The 14,791-nt window shown below is 50.8% G+C and overlaps 1 protein-coding gene across 1 annotated transcript; it reads left to right on the top strand.

Annotated features, from left to right (window-relative positions):
• Positions 1 to 526: 526 nt before the first annotated feature.
• On the top strand, positions 527 to 10,354 carry PRKAG3 (protein kinase AMP-activated non-catalytic subunit gamma 3). Its single transcript, XM_025405095.1, has 14 exons — positions 527 to 597; positions 943 to 982; positions 1,412 to 1,567; positions 1,936 to 2,339; positions 3,727 to 3,808; positions 4,266 to 4,324; positions 4,450 to 4,495; positions 4,700 to 4,754; positions 4,956 to 5,082; positions 5,230 to 5,395; positions 7,745 to 7,782; positions 7,953 to 8,099; positions 8,445 to 8,677; positions 9,247 to 10,354. Exons 1-13 carry the CDS (start codon positions 565 to 567, stop codon positions 8,559 to 8,561), a joined length of 1,470 nt encoding a protein of 489 aa, XP_025260880.1. The 5' UTR covers positions 527 to 564; the 3' UTR covers positions 8,562 to 8,677; positions 9,247 to 10,354.
• The last annotated feature ends 4,437 nt before the right edge of the window (positions 10,355 to 14,791 follow it).

The raw sequence follows: 14,791 nt of genomic DNA, 5'->3' as shown, positions 1-14,791 counted from the left end.
GGACATCTGGACATACATTGGCTGCTCTCCTGGAACTACCCACAAACCCCTTGCCTCATCTCTAGGCTCTGAGCTGGCTGCAACTTGCCCTTTCTAATTCCAGCACCACCCTCTACTGAAATTAGAACAAGGAAGACAGTTACACTGACCTGCCTCCATGTTCCCTGCTTTGGTGCCTGATAATGATGAGGGAGGCCCTTGGAATAGGGGCTCAGAACTCTGAGAGCCCAACTCTGCCCAGCGCCCATGCTCCCACATGCTCCAAGCCACCTCTCCCCATAAAGGGTTCCTCTAGCTTGTCCTCAATGACCCAGGAGGGAACTGAGGACCAAGCACCCAGATTATCAGGTGCGCCCCCTCCCAGGAGCCCCCAGCCTTCGGGGCTGGAGCAGCTGAGCAAGTAGGGGCCCCTCCCTCTCGTTGCCTGACACCCAATCAGAGAGAAACTGATCCTGGCAGGGCAGGGTGCCCGGGGCAGGGCAGGGTGCCCGGGGCCGGGCCCAGAATAGTGCGGCCCAGTCACAGTGTCGCACACTTGCTCTCCGTTGGTCCGGGGCTGGCCACATGGAGCCAGAGCTGGAGCACGCACTGCACAGGGTATGGGGGTCCCAGGGGAGCTGGCGCCGGAGCAGCTGAGGCCAGAAGATTGAGAGCACGTGCTGTGAATGTGTGTCTGTGCGTATGTGTCTTTTGGTGTGTGTTTGGTCTGGATTTTCTCGTGAATATGGGCATGTGCGTGTCTGGGCATATGTACTGTGAGTGTGTGTGGTTCTGTGTGCCTGGGAGCGTTTGGATGTGTGTCTTTCTGTGTGTGTTTGTGTATGGCCGTGTGACTGAGCATGTGTATTGGTGTGCATGGGTATGTGGGCGTGTGTGCAGGGAGAAGGGGTCTGGGAATGTAAGGCACTTTCCCCACTCCTTCAGAAAGTCTTCTCCCCACAGACCCCTTCCTGGAGCAGCCTTGGGGGTTCTGAGCATCAAGGTAAGGAGACTGCCCCCTCCCTGGGGCCTAACCTCTTCCCCCACTTCCTTGTCCCCCACTTTTCTGGGACCACATTCCCTCCCAGCCTGGCTTTTATCTTCCTCCTTTTGGTTCTTCTTCCTTATTGTTCTTCCTCCTTTCCCCAGGTGTGTTTCCCTCACCTCCTCCTTCCTCGTTTCAGAAGTGACTTTCCCACTTGCTGTGTGATTTGCAGCAAATTGCTTAACCTCTCTGAATTTCTGGTCCCTCACTAGCAAAACAGGGATGATAATAATGCCTGCCTTATAAGGCTGCTGTAAGTTTTAAATGAGAAATATGTTGGAGAAAAGCCCATTGGAAGCTTGCAAATCCTAAAGATTATGAATAACATTTGAATTGATTTTTCTGTATTATTCCCTATTAATCAAACAGGCCCCATTCCCCTTCCAGAGATGAGCTTCCTAGAGCAAGAAGACAGCAGCTCATGGTCATCACCAGCTGTGACCAGCAGCTCAGAAAGAATCCACGGGAAATGGAGGGCCAAGGCCTCGAGATGGACAAGGCAGGAGGTGGTGGAGGAAGGGGAGCCACCGGGTCAGGGGCAAGGTGAGGCCAAGGCCAGTTCTGGGAAGATGGGAGCCAGAGCAGTGGGAAGTCCCAGAGGAGCCTGGATCTGGGCTCTCACTCGGGTCCCTCCATAAAACACAGAGTTGGACCCAACCCTCATCTTGTGGCCTCAGTCTCCCTACGTGGTAGAGAACAACTGCACTGCAGTGCCGGGGGCCAGCATGGCCAACTCAGAAAGATGGGACAGAGCCACTGTCTGGGGTGACTCTCAGGTCAGCCTCTCACCTGCAAAATAGGGCCACAGCATCCAGGCTTCCAAAGGCTGCTGTGAGATGAACGGCGACAGCAGATGAGAACGTGCTTTGGAAGATGGAGTTACTGTCCTCTTCCCCTCCTCCCCCAAACAGGTCCCCGGTCCAGGCCAGCTGCTGAGTCCACCGGGCTGGAGGCCACATTCCCCAAGGCCACACCCTTGGCTCAAGCTGATCCTGCCGGGGTAGGCACTCCACCAACAGGGTGGGACTGCCTCCCCTCTGACTGTATAGCCTCAGCTACAGGCTCCAGCACAGATGATGTGGAGCTGGCCACGGAGTTCCCAGCCACAGAGGCCTGGCAGTGTGAGCTAGAAGGCCTGGTTGAAGAGAGGCCTGCCCCATGCCCGTCCCCGCAAGCCCTATTTCCCAAGCTGGGCTGGGATGACGAACTGCAGAAACCCGGCGCCCAGACCTACATGCGCTTCATGCAGGAGCACACCTGCTATGATGCCATGGCAACTAGCTCCAAGCTGCTCATCTTCGACACCACGCTGGAGGTGAGGCCATGGCTCTGCCCAACCTGCACTCGCTCTGCATCCACACAATGCTGCAGCTACCGCTCCCACCCTGCAGGATGCCCTGCCAAGCCAGGTGCCCCTGCAAGCCCCCTGAAAGGACCCCTTCTTAGCACTATGGAGGCCATTTGGGGGAGGGAGAGCTTCTACTCTCTGTGAGCACACGTAATTTTCATCGCAGCTCTGCCACTTAGTATCTGTAGGACTTTGAGTTACTTTACCTTTCTCATCTCTAAAATGGGGATCAAAATGCCTGCTGCACCCTACATAGTTCAGAGGATTCTTGGACTACCCAGTATAAAGCATGAGCAAAGTATGTGTAAGACATTGCAAAGGCCTGGCACAGTAGCTCACATCTATAATACCATCAATTTGGGAGGTCAAGGCGGGCAAATCACAAGGTTAGGAGTTCGAGACCAGTCTGGCCAACATGGTGAAACCCCATCTCTACTAAAAAAAGAAAATACAAAAAAATTAGCCGGGCGTGGTTGCAGGTGCCCATAATCCCAGCTACTCAGGAGGCTGAGGCAGAAGGAGAATCGCTTGAACCTGGGAGGTGGAGGTTGCAAGTGAGCCGAGATCGTGCCATCGCACTCCAGCCCGGATGACAGTGCAAGACTCCATTAAAAAAAAAAAAAAAAAGACATTGCAGAGTCACTTAGAACGAAGAATAGGGGACTGTTTTGGCAACAGAAAAAAATAGTGAGCTCTGGTACCTTCTCTTCCATTAGGCTAAGCTATAAACATCTATAATCTTATTCTTATCATTGTTGTGCCATGCAGCCTTTCCCAAAACATGGTGTATGTATTGTCCATAGCACATGTTCTGATTCTAGTGGTTCATGAACAAATATGCCTATTTCAGTAGCTTTGTGTTTGTTTTAGGGTGTGTTAAAAAATATAACCAGCATGTGCAGATAGTACTGTTTAGGACAAGGCACAAAATGAGTCAATATAAAATTTATCTACAAAACAGTATGTAGATGTGCAAATGTTATGGAAATAACTATGCCTCCAGTACTTAGGCTATCAAAAACTAGACTGTGTCTGTACACACATGCCCTCCAAATGGGAACATGAAGTTAGAATTTTTCACTCCCTGGTGTGCCAGGTGAGGGGCTCAGTGTCGCAGGCCACAGCCTTATCTATGTACCACATGTCCACAGCAATGATCATGTCTAGCATGTACTGTGTCATGAGAAAGACAGGCCAGCTGGTGTAGAGGAGGGTCCAGGAGAAGGCCCCATGGAAGAACCCTGGGTGAGACAGGGAGGGAACAGCAGGCAGAGGGGAGGTGCCCACTGAGGGGCAGAGAGGAGGGTGAGGGTCTCTCAGGACCCACCCTTGACTGTTCTCCCTGGCCCCTCAGATCAAGAAGGCCTTCTTTGCTCTGGTGGCCAACGGTGTGCGGGCAGCCCCTCTATGGGACAGCAAGAAGCAGAGCTTTGTGGGTGAGGAGAGGCTGGGGAGGTGAAGGGAGATGGAGAAGGGGAGGTGGGGACCTCGTACGGTTGTTCTGGGGCCAATCTCTGATGTAGCACAAGCTTGGCTTCAGGCCAAGCCCAGCCAGGGGCCAGGGTGGGGGAAAGTCCATCCCGAGTCTGCATGGCCAGCTGGGAGACCCTGGGGCTCAATTTCTCCATCTGTGGAGCCGCTGTGACCAGCTGACACCTTCCAGCTCTGCTACTGCATGGCCCCATGCCGTAGGTGCTAGAGAGCAAATGCGGGGAGGCAGGAGAGAAAGATCCCCACTTCTCAGGCCTGGGGGGCTGTCCCACTGTCCTCTTCCCACAGTCCCCACTGTGTCTCAGTGCAAGGAAACTGGCAGGCTGGGGAGGGGATCTGATCTTCAACCTGCTTCCCACCCAAAGGCCCCAAGCTGACCTCCTCCCCGCCCCTCCCCTGCAGGGATGCTGACCATCACTGACTTCATCCTGGTGCTGCATCGCTACTACAGGTCCCCCCTGGTGAGGAGTGGGCTGGGAATCTTATGTGCACCCAGAGGGGCGGGGGCGGAGGGAAGTCCTCCTGGAGCCTGGTACCCTAGAAGCCCATGTCTGTCTGACTTCTGGAGTCCTGTTGATATCTCTAGGTCCAGATCTATGAGATTGAACAACATAAGATTGAGACCTGGAGGGGTGAGTGGGGAGAGGAACCCGGAAAGGGGCTGTTGGTGAGGGTGGGCCAGGGCCTAAGGCGGAGGATGGGCAGGGGGGATGTCCTGGAGCAAACAGGGGAGGGACAATAGGAGCCCCGGGTGCCTGAAGGAAGGGAAGCTGCCTGGGATTGCAAGGCAAGGCAGGTGACCAGCTCCCCTGGCCTGACTCTGGCTCTTTCTGCAGAGATCTACCTGCAAGGCTGCTTCAAGCCTCTGGTCTCCATCTCTCCTAATGACAGGTGGGTGTCCCCGCTCATTCACCTGCGCCTCCTCCTCCCACAGTCCCCTTCCCCAGTCCCACTCAGCTCTGAACTCACCTCTTCATCCTAGGCGACACACGGACAAGGGAGCCTTGGTGCTCTGCCCTCCTTTTTAGGGGGCTGGGATGGCGGGTGTCTCTCCCCAGGCTGCCTCGAGGCTCACTGCTCCCATCTCTGCAGCCTGTTTGAAGCTGTCTACACCCTCATCAAGAACCGGATCCATCGCCTGCCTGTTCTGGACCCGGTGTCAGGCAACATACTCCACATCCTCACGCACAAACGCCTACTCAAGTTCCTGCACATCTTTGTGAGCCTGGGCCCAGCTGGGAGGAAGCGGGAGAAGGGTGATCAGAGGGCCTGAGGAGTCTTCAGCCCTAGGAATCAGAGGGAGGAGCTGGGAGCCCTCTTGAAGCTGCTGGATCCCTGATCTCCACCGGGTCCCCTTCCTAACCAGGGTTCCCTGCTGCCCCGGCCCTCCTTCCTCTACCGCACTATCCAAGATTTGGGCATCGGCACATTCCGAGACTTGGCTGTGGTGCTGGAGACAGCACCCATCCTGACTGCACTGGACATCTTTGTGGACCGGCGTGTGTCTGCACTGCCTGTGGTCAACGAATGTGGTACCCAGCACAAGATGAGAGGCTTGGGCTGGGCTGGGGCCTGGGAGAACCTGGCAGGGGAGAATATGGGAAGGGCAGGGGTTCCCATGCCATCCCTGTGGGGGGTACAGTATGGACTATGGATTAGAAGTCTCCATCTGCTCTGAGACTTGGGCCGGTTGCTTAGCCTCTCTGTGCCTCAGTTTCCTCCTTTGTGAAATGGGATTCTTCACAACACTCATCTTTCTGACTTCACAGGAGGATTTAAAAGGTTATATGCATGAAAATGAGCATAGTGACAGGAAGCAGCAGATTTTAGTTTTAGTTCATCTTAAAATGGAGCCAGGCACGTGGTGCACGGCTGTAATGCCAGCACTTTGAAAGAGGCCAGAGCGAGAAGGTAGCTTGAGGCCAGAAGTTTGAGTTTACATACAGTGACACTTCAGGCTGGGCAACAGAGCAAGACCCTGTCTCTAAAATAATAACGAAATAATAAAATTTAAAAAGTAAAATGTGCCATGGGACCTCGGGCCCCTAGCCAGACCTCAGTTTCCTACACTGAAAAAGGGCTAGAGGGACGACAAGATTATTTCTTTGGTTGAATGATGGCTATGAAATATTTCAAAGCTAAAATCACCATAATTAAGATAGAGATCAAGAACTGTTTTCAATTTATTTTTGATTATATAAAACTTCAAACGTATGAAAATGGTACAAAGAAATTGCATAATGAACCACCTATATCCATTGCCTAGATTAACTACTGTTACTGTATTGCCATAAACAGTTCATCTCTTCTCCGAAGTAATTCAAAGTAAATTACAGACATCATGTCATCTCACCCCTAAACATTTTAGTCTGCACCTCTTAAAACAAGTGTATTTTTGGCCAGGGGCGGTGGCTCATGCCTGTAATCCCAGCACTTTGGGAGGCCAAGGTGGGCGGATCACAAGGTCAAGAGATCGAGACTATCCTGGCCAATGTGGTGAAACCTTGTCTCTACTAAAACTACAAAAAAAATTAGCTGGGTGTGGTGGCGCACACCTCTAGACCCAGCTACTTGTGAGGCTGAGGCAGGAGAATCACTTGAACCTGGGAAGCGGAGGTTGCAGTGAGCCAAGATCACGCCACTGCACTCCAGCCTATTAACAGAGCAAGACTCCAAAAAAAAAAAAAATGCATTTTATACCACCAAACAAAACCATGAATAATTCATATTATTGTCTGGTATCCAATCCTTATTCTCACTTCTCCATTTCCTCAAGAATGTTGGGCTTTTTTGTTGTTGTTTTGAGACAGAGTCTCGCTTTGTCACTCAGGCTGGAGTGCAGTGGCACCATCTCGGCTCACTGCAACCTCTGCCTCCCGGGATCAAGCGATTCTTGTGCCTCAGCCTCCTTAGTAGCTGCGATTACAGGCAACCCCCACCACGCCCAGCTAATTTTTGGGGGGTGGTATTTTTAGTAGAGATGAGGTTTCACCATATAGGACAGGCTGGTCTCCAACTCCTGACCTCAAGTGATCCACCTGTCTTGGCCTCCCAAAGTGCTGAGATTACAGGCATGAGCCACCACGACCGGCCAAGATTTCTTTCTTTTTTTTTTCTTTTTTGAGACAGAGTCTTGCTCTGTCGCCTGGGCTAGAGTACAATGGTGCGATCTTGGCTCACTGCATCCTCCACCTCCTGGATTCAAGCAATTCTCCTGCCTCAGCTTCCCGAATAGCTGGGTTTGCAGGTGCATACCACCACACCTGGCTAATTTTTTGTATCTTTAGTAGAGATGGGGTTTCACTATGTTGGCCAGGCTGGTCTTGAACTCGTGACCTTGTGATCTGCCCACCTCGGCCTCCCAAGGGAATGTATTTTTTATAGTTGATGTGTTCAAAACAGGACCCAACTGAAGTCCATGGTTTACGTTCGTGTCTTTTGTTCCTTAAATCTCTTTAAATCTAGAACAACCCCATTCCCCCTAAATTGTTATGACATGGGTGAGTTGAAAAGCCCGGGTCAGTTGTCCTATAGGATACCCCACATCCAGATTTGTCTGTTTGCTTTCTAGAGCTGGCCTTTACTTTGTTCTCTAGTCCTGTGTTTCCTGTAAACTGAAATTATATCTAAAGACTTGAAGAGATTTGGGCAATAAATTCAAGGCTAGACTATTTCGTAGGTGATGCCGTGTTACTCACACTGCATTTCCTCAGGATGTTCGACGTCAGGTTGTCTCACTCTGGGATGCTAAGTTTGATCCTTGGGTTCTGATAGTGGCACCCTGATGCAAATAGCCCTAGGCCCTCTACACAGCACCTCGGTTCTGATCAGAGGCTCTTCCCTGTCTTTCTCTCCCTGCCCCCACCCACCACTCTCTGCAGGTCAGGTCGTGGGACTCTATTCCCGCTTTGATGTGATCGTAAGTGTCCCTGGAAAGGTGGGATGCTGTAGGGAGACTAAGGGTGTGGGAATGGGTGGGGGGCCTCTGTCAACCAGGGGAACCTTGACAAGTATGCAGGGGTTGACATCTGTGGGGTAGGAGCCCAGGCAAGGGGGTGACTACGAGCCATGCTTCTCTCTCTGCCCCAGCACCTGGCTGCCCAGCAAACCTACAACCACCTGGACATGAGTGTGGGAGAAGCTCTGAGGCAGAGGACACTATGTCTGGAGGGAGTCCTTTCCTGCCAGCCCCATGAGAGTTTGGGGGAAGTGATCGACAGGATTGCTCAGGAGCAGGTACCCTGTGCCCTCCATTCATGCCCACAACACATATAGCCCAGTCCTTCTCATGCACGGCTCCAGCCATCCCTGAACATCGGGGCACCTGGCCTATCCTTCCATTTCATAACCAACTCCTGGTGCCCACACTGGCCTGCACTTTGTCCTGTCCATGGGCCCCTTATGCCAGGGGTCACTGCCAGCTGATCTCCCAAGGCCGGTCACAGCCATCCCTAACGGGCTCCTAGGAAACACTCTCTCCCCAGGTGATGGTGGGTTGTTTCTCCTGATTCTTGGCACCAACCTCAGTAGCTGCTGTAGCCCCATGGCTCTGCCCCCTCACTGAACACTATGGACCCACAGGTACACCGGCTGGTGCTAGTGGACGAGACCCAGCATCTCTTGGGCGTGGTCTCCCTCTCCGACATCCTTCAGGCACTGGTGCTCAGCCCTGCTGGCATCGATGCCCTCGGGGCCTGAGAAGATCCGAGTCCTCAATCCCAATCCTCTTCCACACCTGGAAGACAATGAAGGGAGCCAGGGAACTCAGCCTTCATCTTCCCCCACCCCCATTTGCTGGTTCAGCTATGATTCAGGTAGGCTCTGCCCTGGGCCATGACACGAGCCTCTTAGTCTTCCTGATTTCCTGGATCTCAGATTGGGACACCCTGAGGATGGGAGTGGCCAAGCTCAAAGCTGAGCAGCCCTGTGAAAACTACAAGTGTAAGGACTTGCACGTCCCCACTTTGTCCCATTTTCAGCTGAGGTCATGGAGACTCTCCTAGGAGGGAGGGACAGAGCCCCGGCTAAAGGCTAAGGCAGCGATGTGACTTCAGACACTCTGGGAAGATTTCCTTGTTCCCTCACAATTCAATTCCCACCTGCTGGGAATTCCATTAGAAGGAAGCAAGCTACGTAAACCTTTGTTGGATGGAATTTCCATCCCCAGTAAGAACTAAAGCTTAAAGGAAGGAGCTTCTACCTCCATGCTCATCTCAGGAAATGTGACATGATCTCAGACTCTTTCCGGGTCACACGTTTGCTAGGGGCTTGCAGAGGATGGGCACAGATTCTGTCTACTCGCCATGGCTGGCAAGAGTCCCCTGTTGGAAAGGCAGCTGCCCCTCCTACATGGTCACCATCTTCCCTTTTCTTTTCCTCACAGGCTTCTTCAGCCTTCCCAGATTGCCCTTGCCCTGCCTGTGTTCCCAGAAGCCCTCGGACATGCCCAGTGCACCATGGCATGATGAAATTAAGGAGAACAGCTGAGTCAAGTCTGGAGGTCCCTGAACCAGAGGCACTAGGATTACCCCAGGGCCATCTGTGCTCCATGCCCACTCATCCCCTTGCAGCCTAACTGGGTCGGACGGCCCCAGTGGGTTTAGTCAGGGCTTCTGGATTCCTCGGTTTCTGGGCTACCTATGGCTCCAGCCTTCAGCTCCTGGGAGTCCCAGCTGTTGTTCCCAGCAATGTCGCCACTGCCCTCCTACTCTCCAGGCTTTATCATTTCAGAGCTGCTGAAATGCTGCTTTTCAGGGGCCACCATGGAGCAGCTGTTATTTATAGAACTGCCTGTTAGAGGTGGGGGTCCTCCCTCCATTCTTGTCCAGAAAACTCCTTAGCTCTCGCAGTGAGCAGTGTTCTGTGTCCCCAGAGATGGATGGCCTTGTATGTGGACCCCTATGAATGAGCAATTGAAAAAAACACAACAAAAGGAACAATCCACGAACTTAGATTTTATAGGTTTCTCTCAAAATGCTGCAGTCTTTGACCTGAACTTGTGGCAAGAGCCTTGTGCTTTCTGAATTCAAAGACAAAAAGGAAATTTGACAAAAATCGCAAGTGGCATTTCTTTTGCATGTAGTGCTATTCTACTGAAATTTCTTTCTTCTCTTTTCTTTACAAAATTGTAAAGAAAATATTAATTCATTGCTTATATAGCAGGTACAACTCGGCCTACAAACTCTAATCTGCAAGAAGCATAACTTTATTTTTCTAACACAGAATGTAATTTCTATTAAGAATCCCGTTTCACCAGGTTTTAGAAATTAATCTCAGTCAATTCAGAGTCTCCCCCGACCTTTTCCTAGGGTTAAGCTCGGTGGGGTTGCGGGGGGGTGGCTTTAAGTCGTGTAAGACTCTGGTCCTCAGCCATCATCATCTGTCCATTCCAGCACCTGCTTGGACATCCTATCTGGTCATCAGTTGGTCATGCATGGTCTGCCAGGGGCTCCTTCACGTCCACAAAGCCTCTTTGGGGGCCTGTGGCTTGGAGCATGTGGAACATTCTAGCTCCTGGCCCTGCACACCCTCTGGCTTCAGGAAGCTCAGTGATTCTGTTCCAGGCCAACTGCTAAGATACAGAGCCCAGTCACCTGTTCCGCTCTGTGGCTTGCTGTTTTCCCAGGCTCTTCCCAGGAAGCGTGTGGGTTCTTCTACCTAGTGCTTGCCTACCCTTATCACCTCCAAACCTGTATGGTGTATTTGTCATACTTTCCCCCTCTTTAGCCGCAACCTCCTTCTCAGGGTCCTTTTCTCAAGGATTCCAGAAATGTCAACAGTTGCCTTGCTCCCCAAGCCCTGCCAACCCATGGAATCTTGACCAGTCGGGGACAGAAGGGGCTTTTATTCTGTAACCCATCATATATTCTTCCAAATGCACTGTAAGTGTCCCGAGTTCTTGCCATCCACCTTCAGAATCAAGCCTTTGAAATTCCGAAGCCAAGGCTCACTTCTGCTATGTCACCTTCCCCGTGGCAACGGGCTGGCTGTCCAGAGGAGGGGGAGGTTACTGTCCCTAAAACGTGACTCCTTCCCCTTACCTCACAGAGCAAGAAGGCAGAGGCTTTGTACTGAATTGGTTGGACCATAAATGAAGATGTTCTGTCACTAGACATTTTGCCAAAACCTGAGCGTCAGTGCTGGCTCTGCTGTGGTCCCACCCAAGAAGGTCCAGGGTCTTGTGCTCAAGGGAGAGGATTGGAGTTCGGTGATGGTTGGGTCTGGGCCCAGAGGATCTCTCCAGTGACAGTGCTCCTGGGGAGCCTGGGGCTCTGGAATCTTGTAACAGGTCGGTCCTTTGAGGCTGTGCCTCTGGGCGGCTCTGCTCTGTGCATGAGACACATCTTCAGTGGTGCTAGGACAAGCAACTGAGAAAGGCACTCTTTGCCCCTCCTGCTCCCCTTGCCATCATGGGAGCAGATCTGTCTCTACTTGTCTGGACTCACCATCCTAAAGACCCGGCAGTTCTTCCCTTCCGGACCTTCTGTAAGGGCACATGCCACCCTCCCTGCCTCTGACCCCTCCTCTGGTCACAGCCCAGCCCTTGCAGCCATCATGGCTGCTAGAAAAGAGTTACGGAGTTGCCACCGGGGCTGCGGCTGCTTTTTCCACTCCAGCTCAGAATCAGAGACGCGCCTTGTGTGCAGCCTGCAGTGCCGCCCACTCTATTCCCGCATGTGAACTTGGGGCGGGGCTGGTTTTCCACGCATTGCTGCCTCCGTGCCCCCAGCCCCTCCTCAGACCTCTGCGGGCCTCTCTGGGTTTCTGTAGCTTCCTTCGCTTTCTCGTCTCTCTTCTCACAACCCCTTCAGTAGCTCTCCGCCCTGGATGTGCATCAGGATCAGCAAAGAAGCCTTACAAAATGCAGATTCCAGGGCTCCATTCCTACGGGTACTAATTTCCTCATTTGGGGGTGGGAATTGAGCAACTGTATTTATTTTCTATAAATGCTAGAGACTTATGATTAATAGCACATGATGAACATGAGACTGGGCTGAGAAATGAGGATGCCCCATGCTCACAGCTAGTCAATCATTTGTCATATGATGGGGTCTAGCTATTATTTAATTATGCCTGCAGTCTCCAAGAAGCAATGACTAAGGGTAGTGGTGCAACATAGATGTATGACTCATTACCATTCTCACCATCCTTCTCCCAGATATCCTTAAATGCAGAAGTGTTCATTACAATATCCTACATGTTCCTTTCATGACAATTGTCCAAGTTTTTGTTTGATATGCATATTAAAGCTGGAGTCACAAATAATGACCTGGAAACAAACTCCTATTACCAAGCCAAAATGCACTAAGAGCTAAAACTTCCACAGAACCTGGGCTGTAGATAGCCAGGCAATACTGGGTACCCCATCTATTTTTGTTTACAAGAGTGCTGCCTTGGCCAGGCGCGGTGGCTCACGACTGTAGTCCCAGCACTTTGGGAGGCCGAGGCAGGTGGATCACCTGAGGTCAGGAGATCAAGGCTTAGCCTGGCCAACATGGTGAAATCCCGTCTCCACTAAAAATACAAAAAATTAGCCGGGCATTGTAGTGAGCACCTACAATCCCAACTACTCGGGAGGCTGAGGCAGGAGCATCGCTTGAACCTGGGAGTTGGAGGTTGCAGTGAGCCAAGATTGCGCCATTGCACTCCAGCCTGGGCGATAAGAGTGAAACTCCATCTAAAAAAAGAAAAGAAAAGAAAAGAAAAGAGTGCCGCCTTGTTTAAGAAGACTAGTTGTTAGCCGGGCGCGGTGGCTCACGCCTGTAATCCCAGCACTTTGGGAGGCCGAGGCGGGCGGATCACAAGGTCAGGAGATCGAGACCATGGTGAAACCCCGTCTCTACTAAAAATACAAAAAATTAGCCGGGTGCGGTGGCAGGTGCCTGTAGTCCCAGCTACTTGGGAGGCTGAGGCAGGAGAATGGCAGGAACCCGGGAGGCGGAGCTTGCAGTGAGCCGAGATCGCGCCACTGCACTCCAGCCAGGGGGACAGAGCAAGACTCCGTCTCAAAAAAAAAAAAAAAAAAAAAAAAAGAAGGCTAGTTGTTTTCTTAAAGTCTTACCCGAAAATATGGATCTCAATTTGGCCAACAATTTCAAATTAGCTGGGGTATGAGTAACACAATGTGTATTGTCTTTTCAGCCAAATGTCAATCTGCTGTGCGGAACCAACAATCCTTAATCCGCTGTTGTTCTTTCTCTATAGAGGCAGGTTGGGGTTGGCTCTCAGGGAGCCTCACTGTGACATCTCTTCATGGTGACGTTTGGGGGCCCTGAGCTCCTGAGAGTCTCGGGGCCTGGAACTGTGCCCCGTCACTGGCCACTGATGAATTCTGTCCCAACCCTCAAACCAGGGGTGATGTGTTTCTCCCTCCAGAGAAAAAACTGCTGGGAAAGGAACTGAGACTATGACCACATCCATCCTAGACATATTACATATGTATCTGAATGAATCACTGTCAAAGAAAGTGATTTTTTCATTTATATTAAGTAAGTCTTGTCCAGGCATTGTGATGGAGTATAAACAGAGGTCATTTCACATACACTTGAAGTACACATGTACACATGAAATTTATGAGAGAACCTCATGTACACTTAGGGTCAGTGCATTTTTCTGTAGGTATATTATAGGGCAATAAATATATTTTAAATATTAAAAAAACAAGTATAAAGATAAATTACTTTGACCATATGCTATATTTTGTTTTTCTCTGTTTGGGGATGGGAGACTTTGATTCTATTCGTCCCAATGCCATGTGGGCGGGCTTTCTAGTGGCAGCTCCAGTAGGCAAGGTTTCACATTTGTGTTCATAACTCTTCAACTCTCACATCTTGTGTTCTGTCACTGATGCCAAAAACTTTGCGGGGAGCCTCTGAAGCTGTGCCTACACCTCATCAAAGGGTGAGGAAACAGCCTCACAAGGACTTCGTGACTTCTCCCATCGGCTTAGTTCCTTTCTCCCCTGCATTTCCAGTTTCCAATTTGAGGTTGGATTTTAGGCCCTGTAGATACATGACAGGGCAGTGCTGCCTCAGAACTTCCTGTGGTGCCTCTAGGACATTGGTGACCCCCAAGAATCTTCTGCAAGTATTGATTGCATTGACATCTATTTTTATAATAATCTTATCAAACTGATCTTCACAGATTTCTTTCACTTGAGATATAATTAATATGCCATACAATTCACCCTTCCAAAATATACAATTCAAGCCGGTGTGGTGACTCACACCGGCAATCCCAGCACTTTTGGAGGCCAACGTGGGTGGATCACACTTGAGGTCAGGAGTTCGAGATCAGCATGGCCGACATGGTGAAACCCTGTCTCTACTAAAAATACAAAAATTAGCCAGCAGTAGTGGCTTGTACCTGTAATCCCAGCTACTCGGGAGGCTGACATGGGAGACTTTACTTGAACCCAGGAGGTGGAGGTTGCAGTGAGCCGAGATTGCACCACTGCACTCCACCCTGGGAGACCGATTGAGACTCCACCTCAAACAAACAAACAAAAACCAAAATATACAATTCAGTGATATTTAGTATATTCAGAAAGTTAAGCAAAGTTAGTGATGACCACTATCTAATTCCAAAACATCTTCATCACCCTCAAAACAAACTCATTAACAGTCATTCCCCATTCTCTCGTCCCTCCACCCTTGGCAACCAGTAATCTACTTGCTGTCTCTATAGATTTGCCTATTCTGGACATTTTGTATGCATGAAATCACACAATATGTGGCCTTTTTGTGAGCTTCTTTCCATCTGCATAAGGTTTTCAAGGTTCATCCATAGTGTAGCGTCTTCATTCCTTTCTTATGGGTGAATAATATTTCATTGTGTGGATACACGAGGTCTTCCTGGACTTCCACGTGAGATCAGTTCATTAACTGAGCTGCAAGACTGTGAACACCGACATCATCTTGCACAACTGC

Source organism: Theropithecus gelada, chromosome 12 (genome assembly GCF_003255815.1).
Source record: "Theropithecus gelada isolate Dixy chromosome 12, Tgel_1.0, whole genome shotgun sequence".
NCBI lineage: Eukaryota > Metazoa > Chordata > Mammalia > Primates > Cercopithecidae > Theropithecus > Theropithecus gelada.
The sequence above is the reverse complement of the archived record's forward strand: the minus strand, read 5'-3'. Positions and strand labels throughout refer to the sequence as shown.

What these genes read in the sequence shown, in the direction of transcription:
- PRKAG3 (XM_025405095.1), top strand. Translation starts at nt 565, where the DNA reads ATGGAGCCAGAGCTGGAGCACGCACTGCACAGG. An exon ending in TGGGGGTTCTGAGCATCAAG is followed by an intron (nt 983 to 1,411) that starts GTAAGGAGACTG and finishes TTCCCCTTCCAG; the next exon opens with AGATGAGCTTCCTAGAGCAA. An exon ending in GCCTGTGGTCAACGAATGTG is followed by an intron (nt 5,396 to 7,744) that starts GTACCCAGCACA and finishes CACTCTCTGCAG; the next exon opens with GTCAGGTCGTGGGACTCTAT.